The following is a 22,408-nucleotide window of genomic DNA, read 5'->3' on the forward strand; positions in this document are numbered from 1 at the left end:
TCTGCTTGGTACAAGAAACAAGCTTTTCTTCCAAAGGCAGTTAAAAAGTGTCAGTGGTAAAGACTAGTTCAGGGAGAAATCAATTTGTGATTACAATTTGATTATTTTTCTAGTGAAAATGTTCAATAAGTTAGGAAGTGTGTCTCAAGAATGGTTCTCACTTTTTAATTGGCAGCTTTACATAGTAGAAACACAAACACAAAGGATGCATTTGTGAGGTTGATAATTAGAAAAATAATTATACCTATGAAATAAATAACAGGAAGACAAAATGTAAAAGAGGAAATATTATACCCCTTTTCCACCTTTTCAAACAGTCCCCTGTGGCCTAAATGGAAAATATGTGCTGTGCTTTGGTCAAAAAATAAAATGAATGAAGCACCAGAGGAGGTTTGTGACTCTGTATAAGCCAGCTCTCAGAACGCTCTGTTTTGGTGTGTGTCTCTTTAAATACAATGAGCGCCCCCTGAGTTTCCCCGTTGCACATCATACCTCCGCAGCGAGAATAAAAATGGCGGACCTGTGGAAAATTGTTGCTCTAGGTTAGGGGTGGAGTCCAAGGATGGAGAAAACAGGGGAGGGGAGGGGGGGGTTTTTTTGTTTGTTTCAGGGGTTTTCTTTAACACAATGCAACTTGTGATGTCACAAGTTGTGACAATTTTAATCAAAGCCTTTTCTCTGTGTTGTAAGACTCATGCAGAACACATACAAAGGACTGGATGGGTTTTTTTTTTTTTTTAAATTGTGTCAGTATACACTCAGGTTATCCTAAATGTTCAAAAACACTGTATAAGTGGATTTTTTATATGTCCCCTTTGAGACTTTCCAGAATAAATTCTTAAAATATATCACAATAAAAAAAATGCTAATGGTCTTTACATGGTATAAGGACATAGAGTTATGTGATACTAATACTAGTTGGTTCAGCTCAAAAGTCTGTGACTCCAATCGAATACATTTAATGTCACAGTCATTTAAACATCTCCTAAATCTCCATAAGGTCTTTTTTGTGCACTGAAAAAAGGGAATATTCCAACAAAACCGTGGCTCTGTAACAGCGCGACAAACAGTTAGTTTGGCAGCAGCGTTCATGTTTCCTGTTCCAGGATCTCACATACGAGAGCAACAACAACTGTGGTACTACTCCGAAGCCAGATAGCTTGTTGTTAGTTAGTTTGATGAGTTGTGGCCCTGCCAATGCTGCATTCATTAAGTGGCCCCAACTTTTCAAGAACTGATGAGATGGGTGTAATTGTTTGGCTGTTCAGTTAGAGTTTATGATGTCTTCTACCCCACTGAAGTTCAAGAAGAAACATGTTCATAAATGACATTCTTATTGTTAACCCATAAATAAACCTTTTCTTTTTAGAGGCTTGGAAGTTCAAGTGAACAACAGAGAATTGACAAAATGTAATAATAATTCACAAAACAGAGAAAAAGTCAACATCAACCCCAGCATGACTGATCAAGAAGGGTTTGAATGGTTGTTTTAATCTAAGCCTGTTGGCTTCCTCAACACACCCACAAGACCACTTTGTACAGGTGAAGGGTTTTCCCTTTTAGCACCTCTGATAAAACATGATAGGACTTGCTCCGCTCAGGAGGTCTGCATGCTGTGAGGCAACATGGCACGATCACATGGTTGGTGAGATTAACCAATAGAAGATGAAGAAATTGGATTTGGTTTTTTTGTTGCTGAAGCCTTCCTCTTCCTTTTAGAGGTCCTTGTCTAGTTTAACTACAGTATATTTCCAGCAACAGTTTCTATGTTCCGCTCCTGTTTATGTATATTTGTGTTGGTTTTACATTACTAACATAAACCACACAGCATGTATCAACGTGGAAATCACTGAGTAACCATGAAGATGGCTGTCATATTCAGCAAATACCAACAATTTTCCAGAAGTAAGAGTATGCGTTGCTGGGAAAACATGCAGAGGGATAAAAGATCATTTTCTACTGTTCATGAGCTGTGAAGAAGAGCACCCGGTCCAAAGGCATACGGGAAACCCTGCCTCGGCATGGCTTCTCGCCACTGTAGAAAAGTTATTTTAGTACCAAATCCAAAATGGAATGTTGACGTGACTGGCGGCACATAGTGCTGAATAAGGCCTCAGGGCATCATCCCTTCTAATCACTGACAATGACAAGCGAGATTTTCCCATCCATTCACACATTTCAAACAACTGATACAGAGAGAACTTTTTAATCTCCCCTGACGTTGGATGACTGGAGTTCTGAACACAAAACCACACACAAGCGAGGAAATTACTTTAATTAAGTCATGTGCATCAGTTGTCATCTCGTTTCAACCAAATGGACATTTCCTCCTCCATCTCATAATCTTTGTCCTGTACTTCAAAGGACCAGGCGTAGGATTCCCCATCGGAGCAACTTGGCCCATCATGGCATGAAAATGACCTAATTGTGTGTGCAAATTTTTTGTTTTCCCCTCTGTCGGTTGTCCAAGGGTAAGTATCATTATTCCATTGGCATCAGTGTGTGGCACTCTCAGGTCCTGGTCTATGACATCGAGCAGGGGTGCACATCTTGCTTTGTCTGTGTGTAATGAGCATTAACAGGCAGTGGGCCCTGGTGTGGGAGGCAATCAGAGGACTTCAGAATGGGTTTTCCCTCTGAACGCTTCTGGACCTCTCTGGATCCAGACTCAGTGTTGTGGCCTTGATCCAAGACTGAAATTACGTGCTGCTTTGCAGGTGGCGACAACTGGGTTCAACTGGGAACAGGCGGCGGAAACCTCTGCACGGGAAGTAATGGCACTGACCCACTGGGTACCACTTCTAGCTTTTAACGTTGTTTTTAAACAAAGTACTGGCTCTGTACCCAACCGTAACGACATTTCTTTCTGAGAGATCAGACCCGTCTCTCCTGAAGTGATTTGGTGAATTTCCTCTTTGCTAACCAGACTGGCAGCTTTTCACCTCACCGTTTAGCATCAGGAACTTTGTAGAGCCAACCATGCAGAGCTAATGAGGCTTTAGAGTACACCTTATTCAGAAATGATGCCCATTATCACATTTTCTATAGTACATTGTAAATACCTTTCAGACAGTTGCTGATTTCCTTTATATCACTGTATTAAATGATTTTATAAACACAATTAAAATGTGAACCTTTAAAATAACAATGTTTTTTTGTTGATAAGGCGCTATCATTGTAGCGAAACTAATCCCAAATCTGATATCATATGTATCCTCAAATTTTTTAACTTTTTTTATAATAATAATAATAATTTACACTTTATTAATCCCACGAGGGGAAATTCAGTTTTTACACTCTGTCTAACACACACATAGGCCGAGATACACACTCATGCACAAACAGGGTTCTAGTGACATGCATTAATGGAGAGGTCTCAGAGTGAGGGGGCTGCCCACAGCGAGCGCTCCAGAGCAGTTTTGGGGTTCGGTGCCTTGCTCAGGGGCACCTCGGCAGTGCTCAGGAAATGGACTGGCACCTCTTCAGTTTCCGGACTTGGTCCGTGCCGGGACTTGAACCGGCGACCCTCCGGTTCCCAACCCAAGTCCCTACAGACTGAGCTACTGCCGCCCACAGACTGAGCTACTGCCGCCCATTGATGAACAGAATATTTATGTTGTTCTATTTTATTTCAATGTTTTGCAAGATTGAGGCCTCCTTGGCGGACAAGTACATTTGTGTGTTGTGTATAGTGATATGGTAATAGTTTTTCTATGCTGAGACTGTCCATACTACTTTATTGGCCTGCAATTTTACCCAGCCTGTACACACCCTCATGCTGGTGGGAGTTCTCAGCCGTGAAGATGTTAAGTGTTTTTGTGATGTTCAGGCAACTCAACTGTGACAAGGAATGGAAAATAATTAAATTGGTCATATTTCAAATATGTCATTCCTTCAAAATGGTGATGGTTTCACTAGAGTCTTACACACTCCCACTAATCACATTTTTTTCATACTTTCAACAACACGTAACCTCAAGGTGATCAGGTGAACGCAAGTGGCAGGTGGGGCGCTCCTCCTCAACCTGTGGTTTGCACTCTCTAAGTCTTTAAATGCGAGCAGCCAAAAGGAAAGCAGTCTGCCTCACTCAGGACTCTTCACACCCCCTCCACCACTTGTTTCAGCTGCTACCCTCAAGCAGTCGCTTCAGAATACCACTAGCGAAAAAAGAAAACTTACAGAAACTCTTTTATTCCCACCACAATACGCATTTTAAACAAGGCTAGACAAGCAATGTTTTTAAAATACTTTGCATTTGTTCTACCTATCTAGGGCACTTTTAGCTATGACCTAATGTGAGTCTTGGTGTGAATGGTAATTTTCCCTCACTATGTTATAGACAATAACGTTTTTTGAATCTAGGTCACAGTGTCTGTCAGGAAAAGTCCAGGGCTTGTGAGAAGAGTATGATTCCTGTTGAAACTGATAGTAGTCAGTTGTTTTTATAAAGTCTTGTTTATTTCTGTGTCACTATGTGGCCTGTCATTGCTACAACCTCGTCATGAAAAACATTCCTGAAATGGGCAGGGAGGTATGTCAGACATCCAGGCATAAATAGTAGATGTGTAATGAAGGAATATCTATAGATTGAATAAGACTCCCCAGACTCAATGAAACATTCAAGTAAGAGTGAAAAAAATCTTGATCAATCATCTTTATCCATCTAGCATGTTTGTACTTCCATTTGCCTGTGGTTGCTTGTGGTGTTGTGAAGATGGTGTTGGTGGCACCATCATGAGACATTCATAAAGGGTCCTATTGCTCTGTCTGTGAGTGGTTGGAATCCACCAACCAGTCTGACTTGTAAATATTATGACAATGTCCTTGATTGCATTGGAGATTAATCCTTTTCACTACTCCTGATGTACAAGGAAACATTTCAAGTTTTGAGAAATTCCTTTATTTCTCAACCTTAAATAAGGAAGCACCAAAATCAATCAACATGCAGCAGGGACAAACACCCATAAATCAATAACAAACATGGAAAGTCACTGAGGTAATAGGAAGAACAAAACAGATCTTTTGTCTTCACTCTTGCCAAGGTCTGACCCTCATGCTCTGTTCGCTCTGTGCCTTTCAGCAAGGAGGAATGCCTGGCACCTGACTGTTTCCATTTCCTATTCCACCTGCATGTTTAGTCTGACGTGTACATTATGAACGTCCTCTCGCTAGAAACTATCTCATAACAGAACCTTTTAAGGTCACTCAGGGGAAAAGAGACCTTTTTTCCATCAACAACATTGTCACGGGATGACAATTCAACAAAATAAAAACACAAAACAGCTGTTGGAGTGTCAGGGAACACAAGAACATTCAGTCATTTCATATCATCAACACATACTCACACATAGCAAACACTTACTCACCTATCGTTGGTACACACCTAACTGTCATACATCAGTCAAGACCATTTGAGGACCGTAAGAAACCAACTCAGTCGATGACGTCACATACCAAAGATGTTAGAGATCTTTTTTTCTCATCCAAATCTACTCAGGGATCTCCACTTCATCTGATAGGCCAACCTAACACCTGATACATTAGATTTGAAGAAGTATCATACGCATAGGTTTACTTTTTATGTCTACCTTGAAACAAGTCGGATTTATCAACATATACTTTCAAAAGGATTTTGGTCAGTTGGAATTTGTAATTGATTCATTTTGTAGCTATCAACATTGGTACTGCAGTCCAAATTCGTAAGATTGCAGAGCGCTGTCTCCTCCCACCTCTTCCTCCCTGGACTTCATGGGCACATGGGTTGTTATGTCCAGGCACCCCAGCCCTAACCTCAGTGTTGAGCCAGCTATGCATTGATGCTTACACCTTTTTGCGTTCTAACCACTCTCCGTTTTGTTCAAAAGCATTCCCAATATGAAGCCTAGTTTACCACGTTTCGAGTCATGGAGCTTATTAGAGAATACAGAGGCCGAAGGTGGTAGAATCAGTCATATCTAAACCTGCTTCCATCACTGGAAACCTGTTTGTTTTGCACTGATAACTAGTCTCATTGACACACTAATTTCTGCTCTGTGTCATAAAAGGGACCGTAGACTCCTGTCACTCACATACTTTTGTATCATCGTTGCTCTGTCCCTTTCTCACAGTGCAGTCTAGTGACTAATATACTACAAATCCCTTGTAAAATGCGAAAACTATTTCCTCAAGTGTCTTGAAAGGTTTCCTATTTAGTAATAGGGTGTCTGGATCTCTCATACCTTGACACACCTTGCATGTCTTTCTTATCTTTTTGCTCAGCCCTTTCACCGGAGCATCACATACATTGTATTACTTTGGAGACAAGTTTTTTCAGACATTTTCAGTTAAGAAAGTGAATTTATTTAAATGCAATGAGCAGAAAATTGACAGTGGAGTATACATCATAAAAACATCACACTGTGTATTAAGTAATATGCAGGCAATGACTAGATTTCAAACTAAAATGACAGCCATGTGATTCACATTTAACAAATTCAGTTGATGTCCTCCTTGCCAAAAAACTACTCAGTATTTTCCTTTTCAAAAAGCAAAACAGGTCTCAGATTTCTTTTCTTTCAGCTGATTAAATTAAATTACGTTATTGTCTTTGCCTCATGAATTAGTCTCTACAGGGATCTGGCGTTTGGCATGACTGATTAAGTATGACCACAGGCTGACTGGGAAGCATGTTGAGCAGAGCAATTCTTAATTGTGGTCCAGAGTCAGCACGTAACTTAGATGTCACCTGATGAAAGTGCATGTGAGTGTGTGTTTGATGTTTGGACACAGCCCTTCACGTCCAAACTGGCTCAACGAGCTCTCTGGGGCAAAATTCTTAAGGCTTGTATACAAGGAAATATGTTAATATGTTTCTGCAGAATTTTAGTGTGTGTGGACGTGTACACACTTTAAAAATAATCACAATAATAGACACATTTTTCATCATCCAAACCTACTTTCACAACATCTCTGTTTCCAAGTTAATGATGATTAACTGTTGTACAGAAGAAACAACTGATGACTTAACACACAAAAAAAAAGATTTTACTCTGTTGAAAGAAGAATGTGTTTCTCAGGAAAAAGAACAAAATCATTTTGCGCAAAGTATGAATGAATGAATATGGGTTACAGACTTTAACATGCCATATCTTTGCTGAAACTACATAATTGTCTTATAGTATCATCACCTTAATCATACTGTTGTCATATCAACATCATCGTGTCACATCATATTATAAAATTAGTTATTTGGAAACGTTGATTTTTACCAGGAAGAATCAGAATGTGGATGTAATCTTTATTTCCCCAGAGGAAAATGTTGACATTTCAATTACTATGAAACACTACACAAGAGTAGAAAATATAAAAAATATTAATATAGATTAAAAAAACAAAACAAATGGAATGAACAAAAAACTAAATAATGAACGTTAGAGATACTGTAAAAGCACTGAACGAAAGGCTCAACAAAACACATTGTTACCCAGTTTATTAGTAAACCGTACTAGTGTATTGCACACTTGTGGTTTCCTAAACATCCATCCTATTACACATGTTTTCTGCAACAAATACATTTTTAAAGAATCTCAAAAAGGTTGGATGTAAAAGAGAAATGTTCAATATTCAGTCTTGTCTAAAAAACAATTCCAAACAATACATAAAACAATATGCGTTTGTGTCAAATAGAGTATCATTGAAAAAAATGTGTGTTCACTGAGAGTACACAATTTAACAAGGAATGATGACAACTATAAAGGCAAGCACAAGACAAAATAAGCTTTATAAACACTTAAGTGAAACCAAGACCCTTTCCCTTCAACCACTGCACATCTCCCTGCGAGTGTGTCACAGGGGGATCCTATGGTGTGATCTAACACCAAGAAAACCTGCTGCAAAAGTTTCCATGAAATGTGTCATCTTTGTGCTGTTGTCACAACATGTGTAGTGTGATATGTGACAACAAAGTCATTGCTGTCATCAATGTAAAGTATACACTTCCTTAAGTCCCCATGGATTGTACCGTAAGATGATGTCATTAAGGTTTTTGAACGTAAGTCATCTGGGATCAAAGTCAACTACTTTGTATGTCATTAAAACAAGGCATTGATACTGTGAGAAAAAAACAAACCTGTTCTCTGTACACCAAATAGCTCACCTGATATTATAACCATTTTAACAAGTTTTATTTTTTTTCAGAAGGCCAACGCCCCGTGGGGTCTAACCTTTTGTTTGTGTAAAAATACAAAAACCACCCAAGTAAAAAAAAAGGTTAAATTAATTTATATTTTTGAAGGATAATGTTCTACAACAGAACGAAGCTCTGTATTTGTTTATTAATGTTCATCAAACAGAAGTAAATGGGGTTTTACTTTTCTCTTTGATTTAGCACTACATGCATACAAACAAAACAAGATAGGAAAAACAATAACATAAAAACAGACTAGTAAATGTGAATTGTGTTAATTCTGCATCTCAGTTTAATATATTGATGTAGGCTAACAAATGTTTTGAGATTATTATTCTAGCTCAGATTTCCTGGTAAACAATGGACTTAGCATGTTTTCATTAAGTGAAGACCGAGCCATCCACGGAATAGTTATCACGTTGATCAAGTACCTTAGGAATGTTTTTATCTTTAGAGAATAATTTGGATTCACCAACAAAGTGAAAACCCTTCATATTTCCTCGTAAGAAAGAATTGGTTTGTTTTCTTGTTGTTGTGTTTTCATTTTCGAGACATTATGTCATGTATGTAGCTCCATGTCTCATGATGTGATTTATTTGAGTTGTTCACTTTTTTTTGCCAGAGGCTCAATCATAAAACAATATTCATGTATCGTCTGGTATCGGGGGTTCCAGACTTGTCTCAAAGTTGCAAGGCTGTGACGTAATGTTCACTGTCACAGCAACAAACAAACAAAACTTCTACAAGACAGGTTGAATGGATTTTCGAAAGCCACATGACCGACTAACAGGGATCCTGTCTCTTAGCCACCCACGGGCACTACTTGAAAGTGTAGGTTGTTGCAATAGAGCATTCTTTGTCATGTGTGATTACTGTAATTCAAAAGACCGGAAGTATTAATCTCTAATAACACCTCTTATGTGAGTTAATGTGATTGTTTGAGTCAGCGAGATTTGTACTTATTGCAAAGACAAGATGATAATTTGTAATACATGTCTTTTGTCATTATTTTCTATTCTATCCTCTAAGGTTTTACTTGGATGGACAGGAGAGCTGCAGCAAAGCAATGTTGGAAAGAGAGTGGGGGCAGACATTCAGCAAAGGGTCTGACATGAGCCTGTGGCGGCTTTGACAAGGACTACAGCTACATGCATGGGGCAATAAATGCTCTAACCACTGAGCTAAACCGACACCCAGTCTCATTCTTATATGTTCTAGTCGAGACACTTACTGGTTATTTCAAAACAGTAATAGTAGTATTTTCAAATCGAAAACAAAATAAAAAAATATCCGATACAAAGTAAGTGCAATTTACCTACCAAATGAGTAATGGACTGTTGTGTGATAACCAAACACAAAACCAACACTGTTATTGAGCGCTAGTAATCTAAATTCCTAATAAATCATTCATGTAATTTTCCACTCTATATTGCATTCAATCGTCTTAACTGGCCAATTAAAAGAAGGAAGGGCTGTTTTATAGTTTCCCTTTTTTCTTTAAATCAAACTACTGAGGTATATTATTGCAACTTTACATGTAAGATAAAATATAAATAGATGTCAATATAAGATTTTTTTTTCATAAATTTATAATTTCTGCTGATAAGGATATCTATTATAATGATATGTGAGTATAAAGCAGTAAAAAAGAAAAAGAAATTCCAGAACCATGCTGAGATTAAGACTGGAGTCCTCCCACTTCCTGACAGAGCTCAAACACTAACTGTAGCTTTTCCCCTCAGTTTGCTCCTGCGGCTCCACCCAGTGGCAAAAACCTATATCACCACACATTCTCAAAGTGTGCGTCACTTTTTCCCTCTCAACTTCAAATATATCAAAGTGGGCCCCCTCAGTCGAACACAGAAACACAGTTGAATGACTAATATTTTTGAATGGTTCACTCGATAGTAACAAAAACAGTGGCTGAAGTAAAGAGGGGGGTGACTCCTGCTTCGGCACTCCCTATCCCTCCCTCCCTCTCTCTCTCTACTCACTACACGAGCTAAGTGTTGCACAACACAAAAAACCACGTGCACACACAGTGAATCAGGGGTCTCTGGGGATTCAACCACTAAATTAAAGTTATTTTAGACAGTGAATCAGGGGTCTCTGGGGATTCAACCACTAAATTAAAGTTATTTTAGACAGTGAATCAGGGGTCTATGGGGATTCAACCACTAAACCAGTTATTTTATATTATGAAATCCATGACAATGGATAGTTTCCAGTAAACTGTAGCTACAGTTCTGGTCCTTTTAAAGTATTTCGCCTTTATGGTACTTCCTTTACATATATACTGTATGTGTAAGTATGTATTCTCATGAATCACTGTATATCATTTTATAAATCAATTGGGATTCTTTTTTCTTATTTACCTCTGGTATTCAAAAATGAAAGTAATGCAAGGAGCTCTTCTGTTGGATCAGATCCCAACCAGCCTTTGGTGGCCCCCGCTAGTTCAGACCACTGTACTGACCAAGAAAACCGTACAGCGGCTGCAGTTTTGGCAATGCTCTGACCTAGTTGTCTAGTCATGAAAAGTTGGCCATTGCAGTCGCTCACATCCTTACAATCGATTTTAAAGACAAAATGTTCTGCCTAGCATATCCCACTCTCTGACAGGTGCTATTGTAACAAGATGATCAATGTTGCTGACTTTAGCTGCCAGTGATAATATTGTTATGAATGATTTGTATAAAAAAAGAAGCAAAAAAACCTCTGCAAAAAGAAAACACTGCTTTCAAAAACATTATGTCTTCTCAACATGCTTCAAAGAACTTATTAAATCATCTAATGAACACTTTTATACTTGGGCGTTTTGCATTTCCAGTTCAGTGTTACACATTGTATGTACAGTAGACTGTGTTGAAGCTTTAACATTGTAATACAAAAGACTACCTTTTGTGCTGTAATACTGTAATGCCTCACTAAACAGCTCAATTTCTAAATTAAATTAAATTAAAACAGTAAATAAAAACAGTTGAAACAGACCAAACTTTTTGCATAAACTGCTTGAGTTTTTTGGTTTAGTGTTATGGAATTGTTTGCTTATCACCATAGAAACCACCTCAGTTTCCTTTGGTAGAAAAAAAAAAAAAGAGGAAAACGGTATATAGATTGATTTCTTTTGTCTGTTGTTTTTGTTATCTGGTTAATTTGCCTGACTTTCTTTTTAGAACATCCGTGCAATTTCACACGCAAGGACAATACTTGGGACAGAAAAACTTTCCCCTAAAGTGAATCATTAAAAAAACAGAGGTTATTTTTTTCATTTTCCCCAAAAGATCAGATGAGTGCCCGTGCATTTCCAGAACTTTCATGCAGACACTGAGGCAGACATACACATGCAATTTTCATACAATAAACAACCTTTTCTGTTTGGAACCAAAGGGGTCTGAAGTTATTCTTCACCATCTTTTTTCAGTTTACCTGAATTAGATCTGTCCTCAACAAGTCAACACTTCATCACAATTTCCAACCATTCAGTTACAGTAACACACAGAGTCTACTTTAAAGGGTTGTTACCGGTAACAGGCTGAGCAGATACTTTTCAAATTCTGAGCTGAGAAACCTGTGGGTGAGATTGCTTCCACCACATCTTACCTTCAGTTTTAAAGGGGAAACAAAGTATTCCCTCATTTGTGCCTGTTTTAAAAGTAGACTCGAACAGAGACGTTGTAGGGACAACATGAGGTTGGGGGAGGGTCAAGTCAGAGTGTGTGTATTTTTGAAACTCCACTGCTTTTTCACACATAATGCAGTTATGTGTAATTATAAACCAGGACGACCAATATTACACCAATACTATGAATCAATATGAAAGTGCGTAGACACAAAGACAGCAGAGCTTTGATTGCTTTGTTTTTGCACTGTTGTGGCATCACAATCTGAAAAAGCAGCTATAGTTTGACATTTTATGGCTAAAGTTTTTTTCCAAAAGTTTTTTTTTTTTTTTTTTTGGTTCTTAATAATAAAAGCAGGATCCAACTTTAGCCAGATTAACCAAAACGGGATATTTTTCAGATGACAAACATTTAACTGAATTAAGTCTGGTTACTAATTAAATTATCTGAAGAGGAAGAGATGAAAAAGCAGCTGTCTCCACTCACTTGCCAAAACCTGTTGGATTCCAAATGAAAGGAAACCGGTACAATCTCAAGGATTAAATGTATTTAAACAGATGAATGACGGACTATTACCAAAGTAATAAGGTAAAGTATGGTGAAAGAATTTGCAGGGGTGGAGATCAAGGAACTTTGCCCGATTTTGCACCTGAAAGCACCAGGCTGCCGAGGGGACGTTAGGATTTGAAACATTTGGTAGAAGACCTGCAACTCAACACGCAACTGTAAAGGCAGATTTAGTATGTATTTTAACTTTTTTCAGTTGGTTGGTCTTTGTGTTTGTCTTCATCTATTGCTAGATAAGAGAGGATACACCTTGGTAGTCATTTCACAGTCTCAGTATTATAGGTTTGTGTAATATTCAGTTAGAAAATGATTATTATCAAGCTATAGTTCAAGTTAATTATTTGCACCAAAACATCCTTGATTTCATAGATTTCAAGCTTCCACTGAATCATGTATGTTTGTGACACATAAGTAATAACACAAAAAAATAACACTTGAATTTGAGTGTGAACCAGCATTTTACACAAAGTTGGGGGTATAAATGAGTCCTTCTCATACGGATGGAAAGTTTTGATGTAGTGCTATATTTGCAAGTAAAACATTTTTAAGTCATTTCAAACAGAGATGACCCTTGGAAAGAGACCTGATACCCATTGGAAGTATGAGACAGCGGCAAGTCTTCATCACTGCCAGTTCCGAATGTCTGCCTCACTGAACTACTGTAAAAGTGAAAACTCCTGAGTCAGAGGAGCAGATGTGTGTTGGTTTTTAGACTTCAAGTAAAGCAAGGCTGGACTTTCAGACATTCTCTCATAACACTGTAATCAGCCACCGCTGTCATAATATTGGAAGGCTCAATTCCTGTACATGATGAAAATGTCAGACGAGAAATCTTGTTGTCACAGCCCACCCAGAGGAAAATTACAGGACTCTTAATGTTTTCTTTTTTACTTACAAAAAGAGAGGACATGAACTCACCAGGCATGTCTGTCATTGATTATGGACAGATGAAGTGTATTTAAGAGTATTATACATTGTTAAAGTAAAGGTCAACTACTATGTCTTCAAAAAATACATTAATGCACATTTGTCAGGAGAAATCTGATTGAAATGGAGTGCATGTTTGAAAACCTGTTCACCTTACAGATACCAAACAGGGAAAGCATTGCCAACAAAGAAAAGAAACCTTCAGAATACTTAAAGTTTCAGATTCAGACAACTTTGTTAAACCCAGAGGGCAATTCAGTTTCACAGCCTACAGAGTCATTAAAAGAAATGAAACAAAGACAGCCACCGCAGCATTCAGACAATTAGATACTTGCCAAATGAGAAGCCAGCGCTAACAATCAGGAATTTACAGGACAGGTATGCTGCTGGGTCGCACAGGAGTGCTCCAGAGTTTGATTAGTGAGTCATTGATGTATGGTTTTGGGGAAAGCCAGTGTTTGTTTTAGTAGTTCCCAGCACCAGCTTATCTGTGGTATCCACATTTCTGCGTTAACAAAAGAAAATGAGACAAAAAACAAAACTCCCCTGTCTCTCCCTCCTGCATGTAGGACTTTTTCAGAGAGCAATTTAAGAGATTAAATTTAACATCTAAATGTATATAGCTTATAAATGAATGACTGTCCTGATACAAACAACGTTCATTGTAAAGACATGGCAGTCTAAACTGAAAGTCAGAGGTGCTCTGATGCAAAATAAAAATGATTAATTGTCTAAGGAGGAGTCTCCACGTTTTGGCTCAACTGAGTATTCATCAAGACATGATGGACAAATACAAAACAGGTGTTTTAAATACAATTAAGATTTCATATGATAGAAGTCACAGGCAGTCACATGACACATTTGTGATAAAACCTTAATTTTTTTCACCCAGTGCTGCACTCGGGTCAACCTTTTTTTCTATTACCTATATGTGTTGACTCTTATCCGTGAGAGTTAAAGCTTGTCAGTGAACTCAGCATGAATGTATGGGGCACATAGTCAGACTGTAATTTCAGACTTAACTCCATACCCTTCGACGTCATGAAGCATGTGGATCATATAAATACTTATAAGGGAAAAGTAAGCAGACACTCTCATACACATTCATATACACGTCATTTACTGTAAGTCTGCAGGTCATGGAGGCCTATCATTACACTAATTGTCCAGACTACCGATCAGTTTACTCAAGATTGTTAGTTTATACTCCCTGGGTCCACCTCAGTGGTGAAATACTGGTCACCATAAATGCATACTTATAAAGCAAACACAGACATTCTAGTGTCTGTGAGTCATAATAAAGGGGTTTAAAGAGGTTTTTTCTTTGTTTTTCTTTCAATTACTATCTTGGATCAATGTAAATACTCAGCAGTAAAAATAACAAGTTAAACAGGATATCTTTACAGTCTACATTTGAAATGCAAGATAAGAATATGTTTGCAAGTTGTGTTAAATATCACTTTGACCAAAAGACATTTAGTTTGCAGAATGCTGACCTCTAGCTTTGAGATGACATCGTGTAAAAAAAAAAAAGGAAAGAAAAAACCAGTAGTGTAACCCCCTTGTCCACCTAGCCTTAAAGCTACTGATGTGTGATGGTGTAACAGAGTAATGCTAGTGGAGAAACATGCATACTAAGTCCTCTGTCACAGAAAGACTGATGTGACTTGCCTGCAAAGCTTCCTTCATATTTCTTTGAGGGAAATCATTTGTTGTTGAGTAAGTTCTTACTGTAGTCTGTGATATGTGACACCAGCTCAGTTCTGACACGTTGTCTTTAAAGTGTACAGGAAACACATGAATTCCTCTCCTTTATTTCCGTCTCTGTCTAATAAACTCAGTAAAAAGTTAGAGAAAGAGTAGGCTAAGAGTAAGAGTAAAGAATTGCTGTCCAAAAACAAAATCTAACCTAATATGAAATGATCTATAATTGTAAAAACATTGTATTGTTTCTTTTTTTTTTAAATCATGCCTGCCTGTCACACCCACGATGGAGGGCCAGAACTTTGATGAGACAGTTATTAAAACAGAAATGTCAAGGTTTTGTGTTTGATTAAAAGAAAAGAGAAAACAAATATTTATATGTATACCTATATACCTCACAAGAGTCCCGTTTGCCTCCTACTGTCACCATCGGAGAGCAGGGAGGGATGAGGCGAGAGGTCGCAGCGATATTTAACAGCGTTTTTTAACAGTGCAAAAAAAGTTTTTAGAATATGTATAAATATTTACAAACATTGTATTTTTTTGTTTTTAGCTGTTCAAAAATTGCTTTTAAAATATTTATACAAATATAAAGATTTAAAGACATTTTACTTTTTTGTTTTTAACTGTACAAATTTGCTTTTAAATTAATAAAGATTTAGCTTTAAAGATGTTGTACGGTAATTGTTTTTTGAACAGTGCAAAAAATGCTTTTAAAATATTAACACAAATATAAAGATTTACATACATTTTACATTACAAAATTGCTTCAAAATGTTCATCAAATATACATCTGTAAAGACATTTTAACTGTGCATAAATTGCTTTAGAATGTATAGCTTTAAAGATATTCTAATTGTTTTTTTAACTGCAAAAGAATGCTTTCAAGATACTACCCCAACACTTTTGTTTGAAAGTTACTTAAATAATTGCCACAAAATCAAGGACACATTTATATTGAATACATTTTGTCAGATATATTGAGTTAAATGTACATGACTACAGTATCATTTATTGCAGTGTAATAGCTGTTGCAGTGAGACGTTTTTAGGGGGTGCTTAACAATCTGCTGATTTCCATTTTTAGCACCCTATGCTTATATATAAACATGTCAGCTCTCTGAGGCACTGAGATTAATGAAGCCCCAACTGGCATCAGTGTTCCTGAATAAAAAGGTCCAGTAATCCTTTAAGCCAATAAATACAGGACGCAGACACCAGGGGGAAGGACAGAAGTCAAACACGGTTGCATTAGCAGTCTCAGAAAATATCTAGTGGGTGTGGAGAGCATTAACCCTTCCTATTTGAACAGCAGTGAATCAGCATTCATCTAAAAGGAGCTCACAAAGAGGAATGTGGGAAAGACAAAGAACGAATGAGTGATGAAAGGGTACTATTTCTTACTGCAGCTTGTGGAAACCTATCCTGAAATGTATTAGTTCTGTTGTTCTCAGGTGAAACTTAATTAAATACATTTCTCAGGAGAGTATAAATACTGACACTCCTGACCACACACAGTCCTCCTTAAGCAAGTAAAACGGGGTAGCTGTCGAAGAGAAACTTCTTTACAACCCCCCTCAAGTATATATTTATAATAATATACTGTATGCCTCTTTGTCTGTTTGAAGAATAGGTTACTTTTTCCCACTGTACGGACAGAAGTGTATAGCTGGGTATATTTAAGCTCTGTAGATCTTAACACTATTTTGATGTGCTCCATCAAAGCTCTCAGGAGGAGTTATTTTGTTTGTTATGAAACAATGTCAAATTAACATTGAAGCCGACAACAGCAAACAAGAACCAATGTGTGCATTCACATGAGAATGACACAGGAGATTACGCATCGGTGATTTTCGAGATCTGTTTTCATGTTTGCATTTCTTGGCACATTGGTACCTTAGCTATGCTCCTTGGGGATCCAGCATTTTCACCAATTGCCTTATTGTTATCAGGTTGCCAGCATTTTCAGATGCATCGCGTTACGTCAGTGTGCAGCATATCTTATCTTGACAGATCAGAGTAGGGTTTGCATATGAACTGCAAAGATCTAATTTGCCTGTACAAAGTCGACAAACTGATGATAATACCATACCAGTATGTTACTGAAAGACACACGTATATACCAATGTGTGAAAACCAAAAACACTCTGGCAATGTTTTTAGGTGGTCTAAATGAGGGCATTTGTTAGTATTTTGAGCAACCAGTATCTCCTTTATTCAGAGAGCTGAAACATGCAGGATAAGTCAGCTAATCTTTGTCAACAGGGCTCCAAAATAGACGCCAGTGTGTCATATTTCAATGGAGACCGGTTCACTGGGAAATATTGTGACTGTACTACATTTATTTGATAGTTGCACCTTTTTGAATAGAAGAATGAGAAGTTTTTCATTTTTCATAACAAAGATTCAACAGTTTAAGGGATACAGATTATTCTGTGTTAAACTGTCTCTCTTGTACCCACCAACATATCTTTTGAAATAAAAAACTTTCAGGCTCCTGGCTGGTAAAAAATAAAAAGGAAAAAAATATATTGAAAAAAAAAAAAGGAGTAAGCTGAAGGAAAATAATAAAGAAGCGCGTGATAAGGCATCACCATAGCTGTTCCCCACCCTAGGGGTGTTTTGTGTTCTGTAATATTCCCATCATGTGTTCATTTTCGTGTGAAGCTCAATGCCTGAAAGAACTCTGAATTCCAGAATAGATCACATTATTTCAGAGTTCATCTCAGGGATATAAAGCTCTTCTTTGAGTTAACTCTTGATGTACTGTTTAAAAGACTAAACATTAGCAACACAGTAGTCATTGTGTGTTGCTCTTGAATATAAAGGGCTCTTGTTTTGAATTTTAACTGCTTTCTATCTTTCATTCATTTATTCTCCTCCCCTGTGTTTCCACATTATGTCTTCTAAGGCCTCTATCAAGCAGAGGCCTCTAATTCCTGAGGAGAAATCCTCTTAGGATCTATGCTCTATTTTTGTTTGCTCTATAGGGTCTTTTTTTGAAATCTCCATTACACCAAGCTCATTGGCTGGAAAAGACGCACGCATGCACACAACAACACACAGCGTCCAGCCACAGATAGCTTTGTGAAGTCACTGAGTAAAGACCAGTGAAAGGTTAGCTACTGACTCAAGAGAGGACTTCACCGTGACTGTGGAAGGTAAGGAACACTTAAATCAATGTCTTATTTGTTTACAAAAAATGGGAGTTAAATCAGGTGAAATTTATGGGAACTGGAACTTATATCTGGAATAGATAAAAGACAACAGTATGGTGTGTTTGTATGTCCAGTCATTTGAGACTGATTTTTAGTCCACTTTATTTTTCATATATGATTTAAATATTTTTTCAAATAATTTGCCATTGAACATGAAAAAGTTGCGATAAAGAAGTTTTGTCAAATTTAGATGAAATTAGTTTCATGCTTTAAAGTAAGGCTGTTGCACAGAGACAAAAAAAGCGATCTTGTCTTTTTTTGGCTTGAAGTTTGTGTCTGATTGAAAATCTGCTTTTCTGTCTCTTGCTCACACACATAATAAAAAACCTACACAAAAGGCTCACGCTAGAACTAATTACAACAAATCTCTGTCTGTGGATTTGAGGGTTAGAGAGGTGGCCTCAGAGATCATCAACTCAGATAAGCACTGTGACTTCACTTAAGAAGGAAGACTACATTAATTGGAACACTGGAGATGGGCCATGAGATAGTGCTCTGCAAACATCACACACACAGCCACTGATCCAAACAAAGACATCACTGACATCCCAAAGTAGGTTAGTTCTGAGGCCAAGATTGACAACAGGTTTACATCTAATGTAAATGCATTGTACACTTCCTACTCACTTCCTACTCAAAAATCCCAATATATATATATATATATATATATATATATATATATATATATATATATATAGATGTAACTGTCCATGCATGATCACATGCATATTTGTTAGATTTCTATTTTTAATATACGATTAAAATTCATCATTTTTATATATATATATATACAAATATTTTATCCATCCCTTTATTATGTTGATTTTTGCTTTTCATCATATGGTGTCATGTTTTTAGTTGGCAATTCCTTTTCCTTCTGAAAACATTAGCTAACTGCAAGAAAGGCACAGATCTGTCACAGCTCAGTATCCTCTTAGACTGCATTGATTTAATTATCATGGGACTGACTTGGTATCCACTGGCTCTATCACCATGCAAAGGTTTTACATCTGTTGCTATATGATTATGTAATCGAAAACAATGAGAATAAACGCGAATTTAAGGCTTTAAATTCGCGAAAACAAAAACAAAAATCAACACAACCCCACTTTGGATGATGACCTCCTGTAACTCTCTCGAACTCTCTTACGTGCAGAAAACCAGAAAAATGTCAAACAAACTGACTGACTTGGAGGAGACTGCGACCCACACAGGTGAGTCGAAGCCATAGGGTCACACAGTCACTGACATGATGGTCTCTTTTTGTTCTTTCATTGGTGAGTCTGATTGTACCAGATTATCAGTGCTAATATACATTTATGTCAACATGAAATGACCTCAAAACAACAAAATAAAAGCTTTCATTCAGATCAGTTGGCAGTAGCAGACGACAGAAAGACCAAAGTAGAGTGCAGAGCTTTGGCAGTTTAACGAACTCTCTAATCTTCTTTGTCTTATGTAACAGTGGTGCAATGAGTGCACTTCTTAGAAGGCTGGGATGATGATTTAATCCCCAAATTGTAACAGGATACTTTACTCACTCATGATTCATTGTCGTACATTATCAATTTATTACAGGAAAAGGCCTATGATTTCCTCTTTATTTACTGTATGCAGAATCAAGGAAACCCAACCATTTTCTACCTTTTATTTTCCTCCAAAGATTAACTAATTGAATACATTTCTTTTATCCATAGGTCCTAAAGGTGTCATAAATGACTGGAGGAGGTTTAAGTTGGAAAGTATGGACCCGGAAAGCTTGCCACCTGCAAAAAGGGAACTTCTGAGACAGATGTCATCCCCAGGGAGGCCAAAAGATGACTCCAGAGCAAACCTTAACCGCAAGGTATCCAAACCATGGCCACAATTACAAACCATCATGAAATTGATCAAAGTCGTCTCAAAACGCATCTCGGGATTTACAAAGATTTAGAGTTGTGAAGAAAAAGACAGAATTTTATATATTATTGTATAGCAGATTCATGAAACATGAGACATGAGACAAGCAACTCCTGATAGATACTAGCTACCTTCTAGATGAAGCTTATGTTAACCTGAGGAATAGAGTAAATGACAGAAGAAGCTTATAAGAAGTTTACTTTAAGCTAACAGAACTAACTTAGTGGGAATTCACTGAATGAATTGTGACAGCTCAGACTGCCAACTAAACAAAGTTTTGTGATTGAAAAGCCTAGAGTCTTTACAGATACGGTTCAGTGTTTTTAATGAACGTTTCACCATGTCTGGTATTGTCTATCAATGTAAGCAACACACTAGCAGCCTCATTGCCTTATTACAAGTGTACTGACATCTCCATATACACATGACACACTGTTTATATTGATTGAAAACTCCAATATAACCTCAAGCTATCATTTGATTGTCGTTTCAGATGAGTGTCCAAGAGTATGAATTGCTTAAGGAGGAAGATGCGGGATGTCTAAAGAAATACAGGAAGCGCTGCATGCAGGAGATGCATGATAAACTCAGCTTTGGGCCAAAGTTTGAAGGTGTTCATGACCTGGACAGTGGAGAGGCCTTTCTAGAAGTGATAGAAAAGGAACATTACAGTACAGTAGTGGTTGTCCACATCTACAAGGATGGGGTCAAAGGTTGTGAGGAGCTCAACAACTGCCTTGACTGCCTGGCCACTGAGTACCCAACTGTAAAGTTCTGCCGGATTGACGCTGTTGCATCAGGTGCTGCAGAGCGTTTTTCGGACGAGGTTTTGCCTACGTTGTTGGTGTACAAGGCTGGAGAACTTCTAGGGAACTTCCTAGCCTGCATGCAGCACCTAAACGAGGAGTTCTTCGCCACAGATGTGGAGGCATTCCTGAATAGCTATGGTCTGCTGCCAGAGAAAGAGATGCCAAGCATGGAAGATGAGGAAGAAAATGATGTAGAGTAAAGGAAAGTTTTGGCTACCAGGGACAGTACTCTTTTAGGCAGGGTAGAGAACCATGAAAGACAATTTCTAAAACAAATTTCTTTGGGTGACGGCATATCAAAAAAAATGTACATCTCCATTAGCACACGAGTGTTTACGTTTTGTCTTAAGGGAGGCTTATTATATCCGGGTGGTGATAGAACTTTAATATCCAAGATGTGGATGCTCTAAGGTAAAGGTGTGGGCTACAGTAAGGTGAGAAATAGTGTTTATTGATTTATTTATTAATTAAGAATCACAAATCACCTCACTTGTACTCAAAGAAAGGCCAAAGCCAGTTTTCTGCAACTCAAGATTGTGGCAATGTTTTTTTTTGTAATTATAGAAAATACACCATACAGTCAAACGTGTAAAAATCTGTTAATTCAAGTGTTTTGTAGCATTTGATGATCTGTATATAAGTCCAGTGTTAGCACATAGTTACATCCTCAGATGTAATACAATATTTAAGCACGTGTTGGCTAAATTTTTCTTCGGGGTGGGGGCTTCTAAAATTTAAAACAAACCTTTAAAGACCTTAACATAACAGAAGCACTTTAGTCAAAAGAAGCAAAGGTACTCTGGACTTAAAACATTTTTGTGTAAACAGCTGTCCTGTCCAACCTGACCTTCAATAGTATCTCTGGAACCTAGTGTAGTGGGAGGAGAATATTACTGTATATTTGGAATAAACAGGTGTAAGCTTCTGGTACCTTGTAATTGTCAGTAAATGATGACGGTGGTGTGTTCAGCCATTTATTTATATTTTATATTGTGATGGAATAATGTCAAATACAAAAACTTTAGGAAATTGAGCTGACCTAAAAGTCCACAACTCAGCACGAGTCAAGGATTGGTTTGCTGAATTCATATCTACTCATTTGATTTTGCTAAGGATTTGTTTATTTATTTAAACTGTGTACATGATGATGAAGCATAAACTAATATACATGAATAAAAAACACATAAAAAAGTAATGTGTACGTTGCATTTTATTCATCTCTGTTTATTTAATTTAATTTATTCATTTAATAGAGACAATGCAATTTAACCTATTTTCAACAAAGAGCATGAAACTAATGTGGTGCAAAAAGAATTTATAGCCATTGCTAACTCCCAACACTTATTCCTAGTTTGGCCTTTGGGTAAGCAAACAGATTAAAAATGTACAACACTCAGTGGCATAAAACACATAACACTATATGAAGAGACATTGAAATACTTACTCAATCAAATTACAATAAAACGAACAAAAATCATTATTAATTACCGATAGAAGA

General features: G+C 37.4%; 1 protein-coding gene across 1 annotated transcript; it reads left to right on the plus strand.

Annotated features, from left to right (window-relative positions):
- Nucleotides 1-18,048: 18,048 nt before the first annotated feature.
- pdcb (phosducin b) lies at nt 18,049-22,111 on the plus strand. The gene is made up of 4 exons (XM_079349513.1): nt 18,049-18,145; nt 19,359-19,416; nt 19,900-20,048; nt 20,595-22,111. The coding sequence occupies exons 2-4, from the start codon at nt 19,371-19,373 to the stop codon at nt 21,108-21,110; spliced, it is 711 nt and encodes a 236-aa protein (XP_079205639.1). The 5' UTR covers nt 18,049-18,145; nt 19,359-19,370; the 3' UTR covers nt 21,111-22,111.
- Nucleotides 22,112-22,408: the final 297 nt, after the last annotated feature.

Source organism: Symphodus melops, assembly GCF_947650265.1.
Source record: "Symphodus melops genome assembly, chromosome: 8".
Lineage (NCBI taxonomy): Eukaryota > Metazoa > Chordata > Actinopteri > Labriformes > Labridae > Symphodus > Symphodus melops.